Below are 19,752 nucleotides of genomic sequence, written 5' to 3'. Positions count from 1 at the left end.
CTCCTAGGCACCACATAGTTCGGTGTTACTTTTTATTTCCAATATGACAATGTCTGTCTTTTAATCGGGGATATTTAGTCCATTTATATTTAATGTACTTATTGATATGGTTAGGTTTAAGTTTATTGTGTTGTTATTTACTTTTTATTCCATATGTTCTGTATTCTCTTTTCCTCTTTTTCTGTCTTTTTTCATTGTTAAGAGTATTATGATTCCGTTTTATTTCCTTTTTAAGCTTATTAACTGTAACTTTTTATTTTGCTGTTTTAAAGGTTGCTTTAGGGTTTTTAGTATACATTTTTACCTGGCATATTCTAGATAGTCAATATATACTTACTGAATGAACAAATGATTGCCCTAGGTGCCTAGGGCAAAGGGCTGCTGAGAGCCAGAGGTATCAAGAATGGTCATCAGTCCTGTGTTGTTAGTCATTCCTTTCCAGCTTTTATCTTCCTCTTTCACACCAAGTTAGTATGGATATTGGCTTTAATATTCCTGTCTTGATGTTTGTCTCTTGAGGATAGGTGTCTGTATCTTCCCCACTACTCCCCCCACCCCAATAATATTTTAACAAACATGTTTTATCCTTAGGTGGTGCTTTCTGCAGGCTTTTTTGAAAGTGTGTGGATTGAGGCTGTGGCCTTGACTTATCATGGCCAAACCCTAAAAGTAACACCCTTATCAGGAAGAACAAACATTTAAGGAATTGGGTAGGAAAAAGCTTCAAAATAATGGTCTACATTTAGGATTAGCTGATCTCAGCAAACTACACATAGAAAAGAAATTCAGACCTAACAGATTTTCTCCATTCTTGGAATGCCACCAGTTATTTCAAGCCTCTTAAATATTAAAAAAAAAAATCATTGAAATTCTTGATTAAAAAAGAAAAATTTATGCTCTCTCTCTCTCCCTCTCTCTTTTTTTCTCCAGCAAGTAACCGGCAGAAGTTTTGGTGATAAAGATTTTCGGACAGGGTTAGAAAATGGAATCCTTCTCTGCGAGTAAGTATAGCCTATTGTTCAATTGGTTTTGCTCAAGAAGAATCATCAATACTGTTCAGTTCATCTGTAAAGCTTCGTATTTTGTTTTGCATTTTATTCATAGTTTGATTCTGAGATTTTAAAAAATCACTGGGCTAGGCAGTAAACCTAAGTAGGTGAGGAAGTTTTAGTGTACGGTAGGGGGGGAAGTGATGGGGACTGTGGCATTTGTAATCAGGTAAAGAAGATGTATCTGGTAGCTGCTATTCAGTTCCAACCAATATTTGTAATGTAGGAATCTGGGCCCAGGTAATTGGAAGGATGTGGACCCATTTGTAGTGAAAGTAGCAGCTTTTCTCCCCTGTATCCCCCAAGCAAAAGCAATTTGTGCCATGTGAAGCAATGCATCTAATTACTTACAACTTCTTAAAGCATGGCAGTTAATGTTCCTCACTGGGCTTGCTCCCCTGATGCATTTTGAATATATTATGCTACTGGCAAATTTCAAATGTGAACAATAACTGCCATGTTTAACTTTTATGGTTTGAACCTGGGTTTTGTCATAAAGCGCGGCTGTGGGGATGGTTTCAAGAGCTTTCTGTGAAGTGGTTCTAGACACAAAATAAACTAGAGACTTAACACTTGGAGATGGATGAACATACACTTTAAGGTCTCAAAACTTGAACTTAATAGGCTCTATAATTCAGTTACTTATTTTTGTTCCATTGAGGTGAAATGTACACACAGGAAAAGCACAGCTCCAGATATACAACCTGATGGATTTTGAGAACTGTGTACATGCATGTAGCCTAAACCCTGATGAAGATATAGGACAGCAAATTCCCTCTTGTCCCCTCCCAATCCATCTCAACCACCTCTAGAAAAACACTGTTCTAGGGGCGCCTGGGTGGCGCAGTCGGTTAAGCGTCCGACTTCAGCCAGGTCACGATCTCGCGGTCTGTGAGTTCGAGCCCCGCGTCTGAGCCATCAGCCCAGAGCCTGGAGCCTGTTTCCGATTCTGTGTCTCCCTCTCTCTCTGCCCCTCCCCCATTCATGCTCTGTCTCTCTCTGTCCCAAAAATAAATAAACGTTGAAAAAGAAAATTTAAAAAAAAAAAAAAAAAAAAAAAAAAGAAAAACACTGTTCTAATTTCTATCACCATAGCATTTATTTGCCTTATATCTTGAACTTTGTGGATGTGAAATTACATAGAATGCACCTTTATTTTGGCGACTTCCAGAATATTGTTTGGGACCTACCAATGTAGTTGAAAGACTTCCGGTTTTGGAGCCTGAGAGCTAGAAATGCAAGTCTTACTGTACCCCTTAGATCATTTAACCTTCTTGAGTCTCAATCTTTTCTTTCTAAAATGGTAATGAAAAGTTACAACTCTTGCTTACTTCATAAACTTTTTATGAATTTCAATGAGATAATGTGGGTGAGGTGCTTTGAAAAATTACATTTGCTATACAAATGTTGATTATAGGCAGCACTTTTTAACACAGTTCATGCCAGCATTTTTTTCCTGCTCCCCACTGTCCTTTTTTCCTCAAAGAGAAATTAACATGCCCTGATTGCTGTTTCCATTCCTTCCTTCCTGTGGAGCCTCTTCTCTCTTCTCATACTTTACTTCCCTCATTGCCTCTTTTCCCTTTATTAAATCTAAATCTGAGCTCATCTCTTACATAAACCATACTTAGTTTAGCATCTCCCCAGAGATAAACCCAGGCAGACTCCAAACACTTCCCTTGTGTTCTAACACCTGCTTCTCCAATGATTCTGGGCTTAGCCCTCTCCTGATGTTACAGACTAGCCACAATCTGATCTAATTTATGTGCATCATGCTGTCTTAATTCTGTTGAAGTGGGTCTTTGGTACCAATTTTTGTTTAGCTAACATTTGCTTCAAAAACTCTTGTAGGCGTCCATCTCTCCACTATATTCCTGTGAATAAATCTGTGAAGGAATAGCATTGCTTGCCAGACTTTAGACTGAGAAGGCTCATCTGAAGCTGAAGCTCTGGGTCTGGAGACATTTGCACGCATAGAACTTGCTTCTTACCTAGATAAAGATGTTGAATCAGAGGATGGATTCTGTCATGTGAGCAGTGGCACTATCCATTGGCCTTTCACACACACATTACTGAATGTTAGAGTTGTTTAAGGGTGGAGGGATGGGGCTTGGGCCTAGGAAATATTATGGTTAGCCAAGATAGAGGCACAGATTATAACCAGGGGCCTCTTTAAGTTATAAAGGGTTTGGACTGCTGACAGCCAAGAATGACGCTGAGTGAACTGGCCAACACAGAGGCTTGGACAAGTGTTACTGAACGGCCAAAATAAGTGAGTTATTGTCTAAGTCTTCTACACATGGAAGATTAGACCCACTGGTGTATTTGAAGGAGTCTGAGGACCAGGGTCAAGTCTTGGCTTCCTTGTGGGACTCCAGCTGGCAGCTCCAGCAGAGTTTGCTAAGGTGAAATGAACTGCATCAAAAGAGCCAGTAGCATGAGTCTCAGTCAGAGGCTTTGAGGGAAAGCTGGGTCAGCAGCTGGAGAAACCAGATACAAACAGATTTCTAAGTCCAGGACCCACAGAGCAATGAGAAACAAAAGCATGGCCCAAAAGCTGAATGCACTGAAGGTTGGGAGCAATGGAGGAAGATTTTCCCCTCGTCTTTGGTCAGGGCGGGGGCACGGCTAAGTTTTATCCAAGCTGGAGCATACTGGGCTGCTGTAGACTGAGATCAGCAGGTTTGTTTTCTGGGACTTGTATCCAGAGACCCATCTGGCAAGAAGAGGGACTTGCACTGTTCCAGGGGTGGGGCTGGTTGATGGCAAGGACCAAAAGGCAGGAAACTCCGTTTGGAGGGTCTCAGGAAAGTGTGGGTTCCCAGACAGTGGATCCATACAGGTTTTAAGCACCTGTGTTTGGAGAGTAGAGAAGAATGTGTAAGGCCGTGCCACTCTGTAGAAGCAGAGGGAGTTTCGTGGATGCTGGTGATTCAGGAGTTCTAGCTCCAAACCTCCACTCATGTAGCAACGCTTAACAACGTAAGAAGAAATCCCTATAATTTCAGATTTAGAAAACTAGCAATTCAGCTCTTCTGAGACAGGCTTTCATAACATACAGCCCTCTTTTTAAAAATTGTTGGGTTTTTCAACTTTATATTATTCAAAACAGAAGCCCAGTTGGTGTCTTGTAATAGTGTAATGACCCCAGTTGAAAAATACATGAACGGCATCAGTGAATGATTCCTTTTGTTCAGCAAACTCTCGTCTTTTTGTCTGAGTTAGATCAGCTCTAAATGGTGGTTGCAACTGGAGAGACATGCTCTTTGTTCACTAAACATTTCCTGAGTTGTTTATGAGTCTGGAAAAAAATTCATAGTTCTCATCAAACAGAGGTCACCCTTCTGTGCCTGGGGCCTGATTTCCCTTCTTACCAAACTTCCATGTGGCCTGTAAGAACTATTATCGTACCCATTTGACAGAGGAACGAAGAGCGGCACAGAGGATTCAATAACTTGGCTGAGGTTATACAGATAAGAAAGCTTTACATTCAGAAGTCCGATTCCTTAGCTTTTTTGCTCTGAACGACTGTCCTGTGCCTACAGTTGGGATTTCAGTGGGAGAGAGAAGCAGGAGGTTTGGGTGGAGGTTAGTGATGGTGGCATGGAATTGGTGCCAGAAAACACTGAGCAAGCAGAGGAGGGCAGTGCAGAGGATAACCACTGGGTCTCAGCATGACGGAGTGTGAAGGAGGACTGCATGGGGTTGGTGGTCTTGGGATGTAAGTATCAAGGGCCCGGTGGTCCTTCTTAAGAAGGCAAGTCCCACGAGAGTGAAAGCATGAGAGAGCGAAGAGGCTAAGGAGGCTCTAGTCTGCAGAAGATGTAGGGATTTCAGCTTTCTTACATACAGCCGTCAAAGCAGATGGAGACAAAGGCAAGGGTGCTGATGTTTACTAAGGACTACAGAGACAAGAGAGAAAAGACTGGCGCCTACAGGCAGCATATAAGGTGGAAATGGAGTAGCGTCAGAGTCACCCTGGGAGGTTTTTTTGACTTTGCCTGTCAAGTGCAGTACCCGTGGCTTTGCATAGGCTGCCCCCATATTCAGTAATACTTCGGCATAAATGTATAACTCACGGTAATAGCAAGTACAAACCAGACTCTGCGTGTGCCAAGTAGAATTCTAGTAGATGTGTTTTTGCTCTAATCATTTCCCTCTTTCTCTGTTGATTTTGCCAACTGTGTGTACTTGAAGTTTGGAGGTTAAACGATCAAATGATGTGAGTCCTCTGCGGAGCAGTAAATAAAATGGGGTCAAAATGTGGCAAATATGTGACTTCAGGGTTTAAAAGGAAGGCTGCAAATAACTATTCCCTAAGGAAGTCCCTCCCAGTACAGTGTTGCTGATGACTGCCGTCTACTTCCCTGTCCCTGGATCAGACTGTTTTGAAATAATTCCAGAAAGGAAAGTTTCTGACTTGGTTTCCTGGCTATGACTTTATTATTTAGATAGAACTCTATGGAATTCTATCTATATCAGGGGTTGGCAAATTATGGCCTTTGGCCTGTTTTTGTACTGGTTTTCTCACTAAGAATGGTTTTTATATTTTAAGAGGGTTGTAAGTAAAACAAGACAAGAGTTGGTATATGGCTCATAGAGCCTAGAATGTTTACTATCTGATCCTTTACAGAAAGTTTGCCAGCCCATAAGGACTATGGGATCAATTTTGGATGTAATTGTTTACCCACATAAAGTTAAGTGAGTTTGGGCAGTGCAAAAATGCTGTTCAGGTAAATGAAATAACTTTTTAGAAAAGATTTTCTCAGGACTTTTTTTTTTTTAAGCTTATTTTGAGAGAGACAGAGACAGCACGAGTAGGGGAGGGGAAGAGAGAGGCGGGGAGATAGAGAATCCCAAGTGCACTCTGCACTGATAAGATGTGGGGCTCAAACCTATGAAACTGAGATCTTGACCTGAGCCTAAACCAAGAACCAGATGCTTAACAGACTGAGCCACCCAGGCGCGCCCCGTTCAGGACCTTGCAGAAGTCCTTCTTCCACCCAACTTTTTATTTTGAAAAATTTCAAACTCATAGAAAAGTTATAAGAATAATATAAGGATTATGCATATAGCCTGCAACTGGATGCAAATGTTCAGGAAAAAAGAGGCATATGCAGAAAGAGATCAACTAAGTATGGCAAGATGATATTATAGTTAGCCCTTGAACAACATAGTTTGAATTGTGTGGGTCCACTAACATGAGGATTTTTTTGATAAATACAGTGCAGTGCTATAAATGTATTTTCTTTTCCTTATGCTTTTCTTAATAACATTTTCTTTTCCCTAGATTATTTATTTATTGTAAGAATGCAGTATATAATATGTATAACATACAAAATATATGTTAATTGATTGTTTCCCTTATCAGTAAGGCTTCTGGGCAACATTAGGCTAATAGTAGTTAAGTTTTGGGCAAGCCAAAAGTTATACATCAATTTTCAACTGTGTAGGGGGTAGGTGCCCCTAACCCCCATGTTGTTCAGGGGAACTGAGCATACAGGGTGTATGCTCTCCTACCTTCTCTGTTTGATTTCTCATCCTCCCTCACCCCTTTTACTTTCTTTTTTGTTACCATCCAAAGATACACATTTAACCAAAGCCAATTCCTGTGCTTTTAGGAGATGGTATAGTGGAAAGTGAATGGATCGGGGAACACTTAGGTTGAACCCTATGCAACTATACTAATAGACCAAAAACAGTCAGAAACTGTGGTTTCCTATGGTTCAACCGAGTTAACAGCTCACATCCTCGGTTTGTCTCCTATGTGTCCCCAAGCAAGTTACCTAACTTCTTAGAACCCCAGTTTCCTTAGCTATAAAAACCAATGTAATTGTACCTAATTCATAGAGTTCTTCTGAGGATTAAATGAATTGATGATATGGATAAATCTCTTTGTTTAGTGCGTGGAACATAGCAGACACTTAAATATTAACTTGTCTCCCTTCATCTATGGAATGAGGAAATCACTACCTCATAAGGTCCCTGAGAGATTCCAGGAAGAGAATACTGTAAAGCACTCAGCAGTGTTTGGTGCTCGCTTGGCACTCTGGACCACTAGCTGTTCTCATTATTATTGTTGGAAATAGGCCCGAAGTCAATTATGAATATAACATTGTCAATGCAACTCTATGTCAAGGGGCACCCATCAGCTCTTTCTCTAGGACAGCCAACAAGCTACAGGATGAACGAACTGGGATTTTCCTTTCCAGCTTCTCTTGCCTAGCCTGTGATCGAAAACTGGGCAAGAAAGTTTGAGTCCCTTACAAACTTGATCATCTGTGAATAATGAGCTTTGGCTGGCAGAAGCTTGAGGCCTAGAGTGATTGTTTTGAAAACAGTAACCTTGACCTCTGTGGTGATGTCATTTCCTCTCACTGTCTCCAGCCTGGTTTCTTTCTCTGGGAAGCTGTTCCAGAATCCTCCAGGCAGAGTGAGTAGGTTCCCATCTGACTTCTAAGGACCTGTACCACCTCAGGGCTGGCATGTATCACAGTGTTTCTACCTCTTTGTCCCACACCTACTTCCTGTACCAGAGTGAAAGCTTCCTGAAGACCCCTTCTGTTTATCTTTGTATTTCCTTCACTGGACACTGGTCTGGCACATAACATGTCTATTACAGGCACCTGTTGAATAAATTGAGTCCAGTAGTAAGATTGCTATCTAGATTACCTAATCATCAGTGACCTTAACTTTCTCCTAGTCTTAGTTGTCATTGTCAGTATCGTCCTCTGTCTCTGTCCCCACCCGTCCGGTCCCCTGCCCTCTTCTTTTTCTCCTTTTTCCTTTTTTCCTCTTTCCTCCTCTGCCTCCCCTCCCCCCCCTTCCTTTCACACACACACACACACACACACACACACACACACACACACACTTTTACATAAAGAATAGGGCTATCCCTGAAGTCCAGAGACCAAAGCACAGAAGTATCTACTTTTAGTATAAGAGTTTCCACTACATCCCCATCTTCTTTGGAGTTATAGAGGTCAAATTATGGGTTTTGTTCTACAGACGTGTTTTCATGGAATGCAAAGTCTGAATATGTCAGTTTGCAAATAATAAGTGACCAACAGAGAAAGTCTTGGTGTATTTTTGTCTCAGTTCTTATGTTGGTGAAATAATTGTCTGAAGATAAGAAATCTGTTGGCAAACACTTGTCTATATTACCACTGATGAATGAGCTGCTTATTCTAAGAAGGAAGGCTTGTCCTGGATCCTTGTCCTGATTTCAGCGTGAGATGTGGTGTGCCACAGATGTGTACTAGCCTTCTAGGACAGGTTAGAAGTTGATGGTGTGACTTTGCATGGAGACGCTTTGTCATATGGAGGATTTGTTAGATGTTGACCATGTTCTGCACAGCCCCAAAGGAGGAACTGAGAGACATGAAAAGGGAATGGAAGGCGTGATTCCTGATCTTCAAGAGTTTTATAATGTTTTGGGGGCTTGAACACACTCACAAAATAGTTAAGTAACAGTGTAAACCAATATGTGAGTAAATGCAAGTGACCAAGATTTAATAAGACGTTAGACAAAGGAAGATTGTTATAGTTTGGGAGATAGTTATTGGAGAGATGCTACATCAAGTGAATTTTACTTAATGAGAATAGTCTGAGGGAAAGAGAAAGGCATCCTATGCAGAGACAAGGGCAGAAGGCAAGGTTTGGGGTCAGAAAGGAGGATGCTGTGTTTAGTATACATAGAAGAGATCTGCCTGACAGCAAGGAGGGTTTCTTTTTCTTCATTCAAGTAACATTTTGAAAAGCCCACTTACAAGTGTGGTAAGCTACCAGAAAGTCTAGTCTACTCTACAACTAAATCATGTAACAGGGGTGCCCTGATCAGATCTGGAATCTAAATCCTGACTCCACAAGGGGCATAAACCCCACTTCTCTTGTAGAAGAGACATTAAGGTAGAGATCTGAATGAAGAGTAGAGATTAGCCAGGAAATAAGGAGGGGAGATGGAAGTAGGGAAGAAGCATGTTATAGACTGAAAGAGTAACATGTCTTAGGTGTATTAGAGGAATTACAAGGGACTCATTGGGCCAAAATATAGGAAACAGAGGATGATGGTGTGAGATGATGTAGATGGAGAGGAGGAAGAGGCAGGGGCAAGATTGCTCAGGGCCTTGGAAGCCATGGAAGGACTTTGGGTTTGACTTCCAGAACAATGGAAATAAGAAGAATGCTGAAGAAATCACAGGACTTAGTAAGGTAAAGGATATAGATAAATGAAAGAAATGACTACAAAATAACTAGTGTTTCAGTTATTAATGGCAAGCAGAGTAGGGCCCCTGATGCACACTGAAGAGGATCCTTTATTTGTTGGGAGAGGTCATGATTTCAGTTTGGGCAAGGTGAGATTTGGATATAGAAGGCCCACCTAGGGGACAGTCCGGCGGACTGTTGGGGACAGGGGCCTGGAGCTTAGAGATGAAGCAATGCCTTTCACTTTCTCAAATATGATTTGCCAGCCATTGTTGGACATCAGGGCCAAGCTGTGATTTGTGACAGTCTCTCTGCAGAAAAGATCACATCAAGAAAGAATAGCAGAACAAGGTCTCCGTTTGAGGAAGCTTCACCACCGGATCAGGGACAAGAGAAAAAGAAGCTCACAAAGGGGGATCAGAGAGATGAGAGGAAACCCAGGAAAGTATGTCTTGGAAGACTTTTAAGAGGCTGGTGGTCACCTGTATTACATGGCCCCAGCAGAGGTCAGCTTGCACAAGACCTAAGTAAAGGTCTGCCTTACTGGTAGAGGGAGGCACTGGAGACCTTTGTCAATTAATAGCTGTCTCTGAGAACTACCAGACCAGTGATCATGATTCCACATTGGTTGTAAGTCTGGCTCATTCTGTTACATCATTTCAGTAGGCTCTTGGTAGAGTCCTTATCTAATGTAAACTACATATGCAATATTTTCCTCAGCTATTAAAAAAGAAAAGAGGTTCATCTGGCCTAATGTCTTCTTTGTAGAGCGACTATATAATATAGTTTGTCATTCAAATGAGATGGTTTTGAGAGTAAAAGGGGGTGTCGACTGGCCAAGACACTAGAACGACAAATGAAATCTGAGCCTGTCCTCAGCAAACGGGGTTGTGTGTGGTCGGCCCGGTTGTTGGCGACTCCAGACTGATGCCTTCTAATCACCACTGCTTTGATCAGTATCTGCAAACCCAACCCTTGTTTAATCCTCACAGCAGCCCTGGCAGGTGAACAATCTGGGTGAGCTCTTCCCGCCTCCCTTCGTAATGATGAGATGGAGACCCGGGACGGTAGAGCGCAGTGTGTCTTCGCACGCTTTGTCTGGAGCTCTTTCGCTAACCCAGATGCTCACTCAAATCTCAGCAAGCTTGGGTCCTTTTGCCTTTACTGATTTTGGCCTTAGCAGGCTGGTAAGAATTTGATAGGCCTTCTGTGTAGGGTTCTCCTTTGTCTTTTGACCATATCACAGTTGGCTTCGCTGACTTGGCCAGTCTCCCACTCTTTGGCACCAAGACTCATTAAGCTTTTAAGTTCAAGTGAGGACATTTCAACCCACTCTTTTTTTTTTTAAGTTCTCCAGTGAAAAGCTGCTTTTTGTTTGAAGATTGGCCTGGCTTAGGTGGGGACTTAAGCAAGAACTGAGTATCCCAACAGCCTTCTGTTAGGAAAGATGAAAACAGATGAAAACCATAGCAGGAGAATCTGTAGGATTCATAATGAGCATAATGGACTCCCAGTGTTGTCTTTTTCCTTCTTTCGTTCTCATGAAATAAACAGCCCTTGGTTCCTACTCAAAAGAGGGACTCTTAGCGCAGTGTGTGTGTGTGTGGGGGGGGTGGTTACTGTCCCCATTCAAACTGTGCCTTGGCATCAATCACAGGAGTCTGCTGGATGGGGGAGGGGGGAACGTGTGTGCATTTGAAACATTCTCAAGCTTATCCATCTTTGCAAATATTTTGTCCGTTAATATTATATAATCCTGGTCGCAACTTCTTTTTTCTTAATACACAGCTTTACATGACCTAGACTCAGTAGGGAAATTATACACTTGTCTTTATGCTGCCAGAAAACGTGTTTGAAACTTAATTGGTACAGTTATCATTCAGGAACCATTCCTCTCAAAACGTGGTGATTTCTTTCACCCTGCCAATCTGTGCCTTAAAAAAAGTATTCAACTTCTGCTCACTGAAATCACATGCTTAATCTCCTTACTCCTGAACAAATTTATTCCACATTTGTTGGAATGATCAATTGACTAAAAAAAATATAACAACAGGTTTAAGTATGGGCTGCTTGTGTGGTAGAGGGGAAACTGGCCCATCTCATTGCCTGCCTTTGGAGTTACATGCTGGATTAGGCTTTGCTTGTATTTGAGAGGATTTAGTAGCTCCCTAATTGTATTTCCATAATAATCCATTTTTTGATTGTCTCTACTGGGCTGTCAGGCTGGGTGGGCTGACTTCCCACAATGAAGTGTGCAAAATTCCTGCCTCAAGCGTGCCATTCCAAATGTTTCCTTTGGTAACTCACAGAAGAGGACCCTTTTAAATAGCCCACCAAGGACCCGGTTTTTAAATGATCTTTTTTTTAAAGTTAACTATGCAGAAATAGACTTCCCTCTTTATATTAAGGAAAAGAAGAAAGAGTGAATGACATGACAAATAGAAAGTTAGGACTTTATGGCTGAGCGATTAGCTCTGGTGCTTGCCTTTCCTTATACCACTGTAGACTCTGCCATGAGGCCAACATTCCCAGACACGACCTCATCATGCCTGGTACCCTTCCCCCCAAATAGGACATAATTCAAGTTCCTTTGCCTGGAACCCGGTGTCCCTCACTGGGTGCAGTGTTTCTATTCTATCTTCACCATCCCTTTGCACTGGCTACAGAAAATTATTGTATTAATGATTTTCTTTGTGTTTCCCCATCTCCGTGCCTTTGCTGCATTTTGTTCCAGCCACCTGGGGTGTTCACTTCCTGTCCATTTCCATCTCCCTAAATCCTAAACCCACATGTTGGGTGTCTTTTCCTCCACTAAGATATCCCCTCACCGCAGCCTACATTCAGTGCTTCCTTCCTCCTCTTAGCAACCATGGTGGGAACAACCATACATCCTGGGGTGGAGACAACTGTGATTTCAAGTGCTCTGTCTCTTGTTTCTGGTCTGAAAAGTGTTTTGGCTATGCCTAGAGCAAGTAATTTGTCTTAACACAGGGCACTACTCATGAGGTTGTATGTTTTAACTTTCTAGTTATGAAGTCTTGATACAGGGACAGTGACTCACCTATCTTTCTATGCTGAATGATGCTTCTTGTGTAGGAATGTAAAAAGCATTTTGGAGGAAGAGTGGGAAAAAGGAAGATTACTCCAAAATTCACATTTTCAAATTATTAACATGTTTATAACTAACCAATGTGTATTAAAAACATGCTATATTAGCTGAAAATGCATTGTAGACCTAAATGTAAGGGCTGAAACTAGAAAGTTTTTAGAATAAAACATAGGAGTATATCTTTGTGACCTTGGATTAGGCAATGGTTTCCTGCATATAACATCAAAAGTACAAATGACAAAAGAAAAAGTGGATAAATTGAACTATATCAAAATTAAAAGCTTTTGTCCTGCAAACGATACCATTTCCCAGCTCACAGAATGGGAGAAAGTAAGATGATATTTGCAAATCGTATATCTGAGAAGGGACTTGTATCTAGAATATATAAAGAACTCATAACTCAATAATAAAAGAATGAACAATCTAATAAAAATGGGCAAAGATGTCTGAATAGATACTTCTCCAAAAAGGATATAAAAATGGCCAATAAGCACATGAAAAGATGCTCAACGTCATTAATTTTTTGAGAAATGCATATCAAAACTATAAGATACCACCTCACAGCCACTGGAATGGCAAAATTAAAAAGGAAGGCCATGAGTGTGGTATGGATGTGGAGGAATTGGAACCTTCATATACTGCTGGTGGTAATGTAAAATGGTACTGCCATTGGGGCGCCTGGGTGGCTCAGTCGGTTAAGCAGCCGACTTCGGCTCAGGTCATGATCTCGCGGTCCGTGAGTTCGAGCCCCGCGTCGGGCTCTGTGCTGACAGCTCAGAGCCTGGAGCCTGTTTCGGATTCTGTGTCTCCCTCTCTCTGACCCTCCCCTATTCATGCTCTGTCTCTCTCTGTCTCAAAAATAAATAAACGTTAAAAAAAATATTAAAAAAAAAAATAAAATGGTACTGCCACTTTGGTAAATGATTTGATAGTTCCTCAAAAGTTTACACATTAAGTTATCAGATGACCCAGCAATAATACTTCTAGATACAGATCCAAGAGAAATGAAAACATATGTCCAAACAAAAACTTGTATACAACTGTTTGTGACATTATTCATAATAGCCACATGTTGAAAACAACCCAAATGCCCATCAACTGATGAATGGATTACAATATTATTTGGCCATAAAAAGGAATTAACTACCAATGCATGTTATAATATGGATGAACCAACATCATTATGCTAAATGAAAGAAACCAGTCACAAAAGACCATGTCTTATATAATCCTATTTATAGGAAATGCCTGGAAAAGGCAAATCTATAGAGACAGACAGTAGATTAGTGGTTGCCTAGGACTGGGAGTTGTGTGTGGGTGGGGTGGGAGTTAAAGCCAATGGGGAAGGGGTTTCTTTCGGGGGAAGGATAGTTAAAATTAGTTTGCAGAGATGGTTGCGTGATCCTGTCAGTGTACGAAAAAAATTGGATTCCACACATTCAATGGGTGAGTTATGTCTCAAGCTGTTAAAACACACACATACAAAATGCACACCCGTACACTCACTCACAATGGAATTTAAAATTTTTGCTTCACGATCTTTCAAATGCTATCTAGAAGACTCATTCCAAATGTCATTTAGTGCATTTCTAGAGGTACTAATATCATATTGTAATGTGCTGTTAATATTCTAGAACTTTATTGAAGAGCATGTACTGTAGATTGAATATACTAATATTCTACTTCCAATAAGATTTAAAGAAAGTTTCATAATGAAAACTAAAATGAGACATCATAACATTAGACGTAGAAAGGCCATGGGATGGGGAAATGAGGAAATTTTGTTGATTAAATACTGTAGTTTTTCTTCCCTTAAAGGTCTTTTTCTACCACAGACGAAAAGGCTTTACTTCTAGTCTGATTCCTCCCCTGCCAGAGCCTCTGACCTCCAGAACACATTCTCTGTTCCTCTGAATAAGACTGCATTTTGTATTTCTACTGCACCCACAGTAATGTGGCCTGCCCAAGGGGAAGTGACCATGGTGTTTCCTCCCCGGTACCCTTCCCATTGTGTGTCCTGTGGGACATCAAAAAGAAGAACCTAGAGACTTTACTGCTTCCTTTGGGGCCAACCAGCTCCCAACAGTCCTTTAAAGAGGAACAGGGTGACTCCACTCATTTTCATCCCGTCCCACAGACCCAACAGGAACTTACTAAAATAATTGTAATTGGTGGGAATGAACCAGAAGCCTTGTATGGTGTGATTTCTTGAACCCAACTCTAGTCTTGGTGCTGAGAAACTGGTTAGGATGTGATGAAGAATAACAACCAAAGTTGCCACATTGTTCGTGGCTCTGAAGTTCATTGCAGTTTCAAAACTGATGTTTTGGATTTCCCAATACTTTGCAATTGTTGCTCATTTTAATATCACTTTACTCAGCAAACAAACATTGAGGCCCTACCAAGAGCTAGCCCTTCCAGTAGAGATGGGGTTGCAGAGAGAACTAACCCTTTGCCTGATGGGGATGTTGGACAATTTCTGTGATGTGTGATAAGTAAGGAAGCCAAAGAGTATTGGAATCTAGAGGTGAAGATATAATCTGTACCTCAGAAATGGGTGAAGAAAAGGTAACATGTAAGCTGGGTTTTGAAGGATGAGTATGAGTTTGCCAGGCCACAAAGGGGTCAAGGGAGGCCTGTGGTAATGGCAAGTCAGAAGGAATAGCAATAACTTGAAATGCTCAGCAACACGAAGGTGCTTTGAGTGTTCAGGGAAGAAACTGTGACCAGAGCCTAGGACAAATTCAAGATGGGGCAGGCTGGAGATGAATGGTGGGTATCAGGTCAGTTTTCAGAAGACCTTGAATAACATGTTGGGGAGTTTCGATAGCATGTGGCAAGCAATAGGCAGCCAACATGGTTTCTGTATAAAGGGGTGATGGGATTATGTTTGTTTTCTAGGAAATGACATCTGGTGATGGTGGAGACACTTGATTACTTTCTGCTGTGCACCAAACACAAATATTTGAATAAAATGCTTTGCCTCCCAAGGAGAAGCAGAGATGTTTCCTACACTTGTCTTACTATGTCCATCCTTAGTTTACAACTCCTGTATGTATACTGTGTTTCCAAAACTCTCTTCCAAGTCACCATTTAGAACCTGGAAGTTTCCCTATAGAACTAATGTTCTTCACAGTGTTATGTAACTCCTATCACATCTGAAATAATGACAGTCCCATTGTAGACCCCAGTTTCTGAGGGCATCTGAGCATAGCTCAGCACCTGGTGTGGGGTAAGCATTTGATAACAGTATGTGGAATGGATAGTAAATCAATTCAGAATTCTAACTAGCCTTATAGGGGCTGACCTCCCCTTCCTAGGATAGCAAAGCATCTCTTCAGCTCTTGGCTTTCCTCCATCACTCTCAGGATGGCAAGAGAGGTAGGGAGACAGGAGCAAGAGTTAAAGGATTAGCCAGAACTTGGCAGGAAAGCAGGGCCACCCGCAGCTGTGGGCACAGCTGCAGTGTAGCCGAATTTGTCTTTGGAGCTTTTTACTGCCTTTCATTTGTCGGCATCCTTCCTTCCTTCCTCCCTATCCCCAGCTTTGGAGACTACGCCCAGAGACATAGTCTCTCCAAAAGGACTGACATTATCTCATTCCTTCCCTTCTGTTTTTTCATCTCTTCCAACTCTCAGCCTCCCTCTAGCTACAGGCAGGATACTTGGGAGGAGAGGTGAACAATGATGGATATGTCAGATTTCCATCTTCGGGGAGAGCTAAGGTCAAAACCTGCATGGAGATGGTAATATCCACCGCCATTTGTCAAGTGTATACTACACGCGAGGCTGGTGCCAAGTGTATTACATGCACTATTTCACATTCTCATGCCATGACTCATAGGTATTATTGTCCCCATTTACAGAGGAGGAAACTGAGGCTCAAGGATACTGAATACTTAAATAACTTGCCTAGTGAGTTGCAGAGTTGGGATTTGAACCCATGTCTTTTTGTCTCTGGAGGCTACTCTTACTCTTGGAATTTTGAGTGCCAATCCTGTAACTCTTGGTTTTGAGCCCTTCTTCCTGAAGTGTGGAGAGCAAGGGCTGGCTGTGTATCCTGCTCAAGTCGGGCTACAGAAGCTTTCAGAGATAAATCACAGCACTTGCGTGTTCCCTGTTTTCTTTCCACCCTCCTGACAGTAAACCTAGCAATACCAGGTTTTAGTTATGCAAAAGAAATACTAATTACTATCATTTATCCATAATTACTACATAGCACAATTGTGATCACACGTATCATTGCCTGTGTCAGGGTAACTCTAGTTTCCATTTTATTTGGTTATACTGAATTCTGTTCATATATTGCCAGGTTTCACAGTTCATTGATCACACATGCCATCTCAAACTTGTGCCTTATAAAATCAAGGAGGATCTTGAGTGGGAGGCATGATGGGGAACGCAGTTTGGTGGGGGGAGCTTGATTACCAGGTGAAGGCATTTGGAGGGTGTCCTGTGGGCACTTGGGAGCCTAGAAGTCACTGGGGGAGGGAAGCAGCATGGCCAAAGCCAAGATTTAGAAGGGGTCATTTTGGTTGTGGTGAGCAGATTGATTCAGATAGTAGATACTAGTAGCTGGAGATTATTTCCTGAAGTGCAGAAAGTGAAGCATCAAAGGAAAGTCGTTTCTCAGATTTAGAAACGTGAGTTTGTACTCCTAATACCCCTTACAAGCTCTGACCTTAGACTTGTGCCTGATGGCAGTTTCCTTATCTAGATTGATTTATTGATTTTTCAGCCTTTTCTAGTCCAAAACTCCCGTAATTGCCTGACAGCAGGAATGGCCATAAAAAGGTTGGACTGTGGGAGAGACTGATAATGAATCAAAAGGAATCCAGGATGCTCAGATAATTGCTAGAGTTTCTCTTCCACGCTTATAGATTAGTTCGTTAGTGTTAGTTTTTTAGTATTGAGGACGGAGCGATACGTAAGAAGAGTTTTCCTCTAGCAAATGCGGGAAAATAAAAATGGGTCCACTTGTTTACAGTGTGTCAGTTGCTAGTTCATCCCCTTCTAGCTGCCCTCCCAGTGAGCCCCAGAGGAAAGGATGTGCCAGGCGTTCAATTCCGCATTTTAGGACGGGATTTTCTTGGGTATAGTTTGGCAAAGTAGGGCCCCTTTTTACAGGAGAAAGACCTGTCTGTGATAGGTAGGGTAATGCTGTGATGTCAGTGGTTTAAAACCATGGAAATGTACTTCTTACTCTTGTGTAGCCCACTTCTGGCGACAGGGAAGAGTGGAGATGACTTTGCTTCCGGCAGTGGTTCAGGGATCCCAGCTGATAGAGACTCCATCCTCAACACCTGACTTCTTTCTCAGGTCTTCCTGGGTGTCAACATCTAACCCGTAAATGCTGGAGGAGAGGGAGAATGGAGCAGTACTTGGGAGGCGTTTTCGGGGCAGGCCTGCGTGTGATATATACTACTCTGCCTACACCCCATTGGCCAGAACTCTGTTATATGGCTACAGAAAATTGCAGAAGAGGGTGGAAAATGTAGCCAAGGTGGGAAATATGTGCTCAGGAGGAAAGGAGACAAGTGGTGGGTTTTCTCTGCCACAGGAGGTGTGTTAGAATACCAGCATTGCTGAGCTGAACAATTCACAGAGTTGGTCCCAACTTCTTGGAATTGTAAGACAAAAACCTTCTAAAGCCCTCCTGATCTCTTCTTTGAGTACGTTCAATGCAGGTGGCTTAAATAGACCTATATTTCACACATTCTGGATGATGCATAGCACCCCTCAAACGTTTGGTAGATATTAATGATGGCAATTTACATTCCATCACTGTTTTGTTCATATAAAACTCTTGTTTGGTTCAAGTTTCACTTTTCCCTACAGTTTAGTCCATTTTTTTTTTTTTTACCTCAGAAGGTTTATTAACATTTATCCTTCTGCCGAGGCAACTCTAAAAAGAAGTCTTTAAAAATGACATCTGTAACAGGTTTATAGTCAAGGTTAAATTGATCTCATGCTTAGGTTCAAAAACAGTTGCCATGTTAGATTAAATGAAAGTGCATACACCTTCATTCAGGATGCATAGTCAAACTCAGAAAGTGATCAAGGAAACCACGTAGAAAAACACTATTGAGCCAAATTAAAAGAGACACAAAGTAGGTAATTTTGTGATCATAGCTGCCTGTTGCAGCTGTACAAACCAAGCTAATGAGATGGTGATGTAATCTCTTGTTGCAAAGAATAAAGTGATTTCCCATGAGATTAAGCATGACCTTCCCAACCCTGTGCTCAAGGTCTAGATAGCTTCTCTGCTCTCCTCCAAACTCTAGGATCATTATTAGATGTGAATTTATGAATTGAATGATTTGTAGGGTAAGCTGAATTCTGCAATTTTTAAAAAAAATCTTGCCTTTAATGTTTATGTTATAGTTCAGTAACAAACTTCTCATTGGTATAATTCTTAATGTCTGGATGGTCTTGTAATGTATCCTTTGTAGCTATATTCTCAGTGTTACGTCCCTTGCAGAGCTATTATACTGGCTGCTGGAAGAATCAGAATGAACCAGAGTGAAGTAGAGATTTGAGGTTTTTTCTTTTTAATCACAGATAATAACAAATTTCTTCAGTTTGTATTTTTAAAAAAATTTTTTTTCCAACGTTTTTAATTTATTTTTGGGACAGAGCGAGACAGATCATGAACGGGGGAGGGGCAGAGAGAGAGGGAGACACAGAATCGGAAACAGGCTCCAGGCTCTGAGCCATCAGCCCAGAGCCCGACGCGGGCTCGAACCCACGGACCGTGAGATCGTGACCTGGCTGAAGTCGGACGCTTAACCGACTGCGCCACCCAGGCGCCCCTTCAGTTTGTATTTTATAACCATTAAACAATGATTGAGGGTTGCCACAGCTGGATATTAAGTGTTACAAAGAGTTAATAAATTCAGCCTGTGTTCTAATCAGAACATCAGCATAATTCCTAGGTGTTTCAACAATTGTTTCTTTAAGGAATCTAATCTTTAATCTTTTAAGAACTATATTCCATAGAATTTGTGCAGAGCATGTCTTTAATTCATCTTCCCCAAAACTCAAGATGGCCATGCATTAGGTTGTGTGACAATGAACTACATATGTGCATAGTTCTGGTCTTCCTGTGGGTTTTAAATCTACTAGTGAGCATGCTCCATGAGGAAACAACCTGGGGTCTCTCCTGCCTTCCTTTATATCCCTGTGCCGAGCTTCAGGCCAGAACATCATGCATGCTCCATAAATATTTGTTGAGTACGTGAAGGAACATATGAAATATCCTTCCTTGAAATAGGTCACAGTGTGTTTCAGATTTAGAATGTGAGTTCAGTAGATAGCATTTAATTTCCATTGTATAAGAAACACATGTATTTTTGCTTACCTTTAATGTCATTAACTTTTTCATAAT

General features: G+C 41.5%; 1 protein-coding gene across 8 annotated transcripts in view; it reads left to right on the top strand.

Annotated features, from left to right (window-relative positions):
- Window positions 1–19,752, top strand: part of LIMCH1 (LIM and calponin homology domains 1) — a 330,666-nt gene that overhangs the window by 126,514 nt on the left and 184,400 nt on the right. For all 8 annotated transcript variants that reach the window (XM_043572773.1, XM_043572769.1, XM_043572770.1 and 5 more), the window contains exon 2: window positions 931–1,001. In XM_043572773.1, the coding sequence (XP_043428708.1) occupies window positions 931–1,001 (71 nt within the window). The remainder of the gene's footprint in view (window positions 1–930; window positions 1,002–19,752) is intronic.

This window comes from Prionailurus bengalensis, chromosome B1 (genome assembly GCF_016509475.1).
Source record: "Prionailurus bengalensis isolate Pbe53 chromosome B1, Fcat_Pben_1.1_paternal_pri, whole genome shotgun sequence".
NCBI classification, from domain to species: Eukaryota; Metazoa; Chordata; class Mammalia; order Carnivora; family Felidae; genus Prionailurus; species Prionailurus bengalensis.
The sequence above is the reverse complement of the archived record's forward strand: the minus strand, read 5'-3'. Positions and strand labels throughout refer to the sequence as shown.